Source organism: the organism of the source record quoted next, unplaced genomic scaffold (genome assembly GCF_019419815.1).
Source record: "Pyrus x bretschneideri cultivar Hongxiangsu unplaced genomic scaffold, Pyrus_bretschneideri_v1 Contig128, whole genome shotgun sequence".
Lineage (NCBI taxonomy): Eukaryota > Viridiplantae > Streptophyta > Magnoliopsida > Rosales > Rosaceae > Pyrus > Pyrus x bretschneideri.
The window spans coordinates 396,263-400,607 of NW_025999422.1; the positions used below are offsets into that span (position 1 = coordinate 396,263).

General features: G+C 32.4%; 1 protein-coding gene across 1 annotated transcript; it reads right to left on the bottom strand.

Moving 5' to 3' along the window:
- Positions 1-530: 530 nt before the first annotated feature.
- LOC125474664 (NAC domain-containing protein 90-like) lies at positions 531-1,986 on the bottom strand. Its single transcript, XM_048578617.1, has 3 exons — positions 1,781-1,986; positions 1,321-1,607; positions 531-1,132 (listed from the first exon to the last, which is right to left on the bottom strand). Exons 1-3 carry the CDS (start codon positions 1,932-1,934, stop codon positions 827-829), a joined length of 747 nt encoding a protein of 248 aa, XP_048434574.1. The 5' UTR covers positions 1,935-1,986; the 3' UTR covers positions 531-826.
- Between the last annotated feature and the right edge of the window lie 2,359 nt (positions 1,987-4,345).

A 4,345-nucleotide genomic window follows, 5' to 3' on the forward strand; every position in this document is an offset into this window, starting at 1 on the left:
CCTGGCATAAAAATGCTTTGCACTGTGTCTTGGTGGTTGGATGCGGTTCATTTGTAATTTGCTAACGTTTTTTTCCATGCAAGGAACCAGACAACGGAACGCTTTTATTTCTTTTGAGTTAACAAGTCCGTGTGAAAGATTAACTATCTTGGTTATCTGATGTGCTGTGATTTTTTTTTTCTTTTAATTACTAAGCATCCTTTAAAAAAATAAAAAAATAAGCTAGTATTCTTCAGTGTTCTAACTATGATCTGTCATTTTATCTATATGGTTGAAAGGGTCAAGATTCAAGTGTCTCTTCTCCCCATCTCTCACCCACTTCTTGACTTTCTCCAATACAATTTTATTCTCTTCTGAAATTACTTTAGAAATGTAACCTAATGACGAAATCGAAATGAGTTGGAGTGCCAGCGCAACTCTATTTGATTTGTTTATTGACATTATTTCCATTTTCTTTCAGATTTCGAAGACTTTCTTTTTCTTGACCAACTGATAATATATTAATAAAAAAAGAGATTACAAAGGAACAATGCTTTTTAACTCTATAACTAAAATTATAATAGGAACAAAGTACAGATGGTCATCTCCAAAGTCAAATATCAGCCTCAACTTATCTAACTATTTATTTTACATGAATTTGAATGGTTTACTTTCTTCTAATATTTCACTCTCATTCTTCTCTTATACTTGACAATGGAGTAGTCACAAAAAATTTACATTTTACTGCATCTAAATTAAGTTATACCTATGCTTTGCTTCCTCTAATAGCTTAGCTTGATGCCTAATCCAACTGATGCACGTTTAAAAGTTGGTTTTGGGCTGCTTATTAGAGAAAATTTAGTTGTTCCCATTCCCATAGAGGTTCTTCAAAACCTTCATTAATCTCCCAGTTACTACTATTAATCCCTGCTGACGTCTCCGGGAGATCACCAAGCTCTCCTGAATGTGAATAAGTTTCATCTGATGCGCTTGCTTTCTCCATCATTGTAGTCTTCAAAGAAGAAGTACTTGCTCCTGTAGAGTCACTAAATTTTTGTTGTGCCTCTCCGACTGGATCCAATGGCCGTCTGTCAAATGCTCGAGAACTCCCAGATACCACGTACACTCGACACAATCTGAATTCATGCCCCAACTATAGGGAATAAAATGTTATTAAGCGTGATGTGAAGAAAATTTGAAAATGATAATGTAATAATGTGATTGGTTCTGATAATTTTGAATCCAGACCTCGAGTGCAGAAGCGAATGCTCTTAAGTCTTATCTAATTGAGCTGCAAATGCATTACTGTTCGTATTGTCAATTGAATTATCGTGCACATACCTTGGGTGTATTGGTAGTTGAGTTGTCTACTTCAATGGCTCTATACTCATTCATCTTCCATTTGGTTTTTCTTCCAGTTGGAGCTTTGCCTTTATAGAAAACCATGGTTTTCTTCACTCCAATCACCTTGTTATCTGAAGAGTAAACGTAGCCAGGTGAGCCGGTGGCCTTCCAGTACCCAGAGGCAGTAGTCCTGTTGGGCCTCCCTCCTTGAGCTTCTCGTTGTTGCCTCCGCGTAAAGAAAAACCATTGCTCTTTGTCTCCACGGCACAACTCCCCCGATGACTCTACAACATATATAGAACAAACTTACTCACATAAGCACTAGCTACCATTATATTAGTATGTCGTGTTGGATTGAACTACATATCCAATCATCCAGTACTCTGGTGCATGCCATGCAATTGAGCATAGTAGAACATATATAAGAATGTACAGATTAATGGAAGATAGAATGTACTTGGAAGGTCCCAAGGCTCTTTTCTGTAAATGTCTACAGTCGGGATTACGCGACAAGTATCTTCTCGCTTCCCTTGGAGCTTGTTATGCAGATAGAAGGAGACCAGTTCTTCTTCTGTTGGATAGAAGCGATAACCTGGTAGCAGCTCCTCCATGTTTTTTGTGTTATTCTGTACGTGTATATTTTAGTTTGATATCTGTGTGCTTGCTAAGGGAGCTATTTATATAGATGGAGAGGTACAAAATAAAAAATAATGGGGAGAAAGAGATATTTACCGAGTTAGATTGGAAAAATGGGGAGGCCTGTGGATTGGTGGAAACTTTCACGCGTTTAGGTCAGAAAATAATTGCTATTTTTTTATTTGATGTAGACATGATTAGTCATCTAATAAAATCTCCTTTGAACTAGTCAGCTATACTATTCAGTTTAACTCAATCAAGAAAGGAAAACAATTAAAGGTCCAATTCTTTTGTGGGTTTGTGGTCCATACGACGTAACGTTTCCAGCATGGTCACCGCCAATTTTAATCATAAATGCAATTTGTAGAATTGAAGTTAATCTTGATATCTGTGGTTTTCTGGACGCAAATATGTGACCTGAGTTTTAGTAGAGTTATTTGGATTTTTCTTTAATACTATATATTACCGATGATACGTACCATTGAACTCAAATTTGAGCTATTCACTAAATAATGTAACCATGGGTCTATTGCTTAAATTTGAACTCACTCTCCTCTCCTCCCCTGGTGAAAAGAAAAAATCTAATCTCTAGTGGACACAACACAAGGTGGTAGACAAAATTAAATAATATTACAAAAATAATGAATATATTGAAGATTTATTTACGCTATTTATCTTTACTTACAAGCATAATGTTTTAAGTTTAATTTTCGTGAACGGTAAGTTTGATATTAAATTATAATGGCTAAGTCATTGTGTGACAACTCAAATCTCCCCCTTTTTAATGTAAATGCATCGTCGTATGAAAACAATATATATATTAAAAATTTAAAGTTGTCTTAACTTCTTTGCATATAAATAAGAAAACATTAAATTTATAACTCTAGTTTTGTTGGTGAGATGATGCATCTTTGTGTACATTTGATGAGGTAGCATTGTAGGCTTTTCCATACATAAGCTCTTTATGAAAATCATAATTTAAAGAAAAACACTTTAAAACTAAATAATTTTGAGAAAAATTCAAATTATTTTGTAAAATCAAATTAAATATACAGCTAAGAAAATTTATTAGAGCATAACAAGGAATAGATAAGGAGTTTTTTTTTTTTTTTTTTTTTTTTTGCCACGTTCTTGAAGTGTTTTTTTTGCTAATTTGGCATATTGGCAAAAAAAAAAAAAATAAATTAACAAAATCCTTCAACGATTTTTTTTGCCAACATGGCCTCCAACCGTTATATTTCATTTGCTAACTTTCTTCATGTAATAGTTTTTAAGTTACTTTTTGATAAATTTGAAAGTATGATGTGTCGAGGATCCTCTGTGTAAGTTTTTATCATCTTTTAGAAATAAAAAAAAAAAGTTGATAATTTCTTGTGACAAATTTGAGATCCCTCCCTTGAAGTTTGCTTATACATGTAAACACATGCTCACATACATACAACCCCTTCATAAGAGTAGTTCCCTCGGATGAATAGTACAAAGAGCTAGTTAGATCTTATTCTTTAAGAAACAACTATATATAAAATCTTTAATTATTTGACTATCACCATGAGCATTTCATTGTTTTATAGAAAAACATCGTGTTGGTCTATTATGATGTTATAAATAGTTAGATAATAATTCTTGATTTATTTTATCATAACAAGGATTTTCAATTTCGATATGAGAAATTGAAAGACAACTTTCAAATTAAAAATAAGAATTTCATATCACCATTCCAGACATAATTTTCAGTTTATTTTAGTACACTAAAACAAAATCCTTTCAGGCAGTTTTTAAATTTATTTATTTTATTTTTATTACAAGGAATATTTTATGTCAATCTACGCTAAGAGGTTGAAAAAGAATTTGAATCCAAAATGCAGAGGGTTGAATGGAAGACTCTAATTACCAAAGCAATTCACCACTTACAATTTTTTTGAATTGTTTTACTCCACAATATATTATACCAAAAACATATACATATTTTTTTTCCCAAAGGATATATAAGTAAGCATGATGAGAAAAAAAAATCTAAGAGCATCTTCAATCAATATGTGAAATGTGATGTAGAATGCCCAACGCCATGTCGGACAAAAAACACAGCGAAATGTTATAAGCTGACGTGGATCGATTGCATTGCCTTTGGTTGTCATTTTTGGCAACATAAGGTTTGGGCGCTAAATGCTTTTAATTTATTTTTTAATGCACGGTTTCCTTTACCAATCAATGGAATGAAAATTAAATCATTTTTAATTATTTCTTAATAGTTAATGTACCATGAGGCCAAACATATTAATAAAACAAATATTTGACACATGTACTTCAAGGAAAGAAGATTAAACATCAATATTTAATTTGTTACATCAATTATCAAATAAAATTTTGACAATAATAATTTGATATG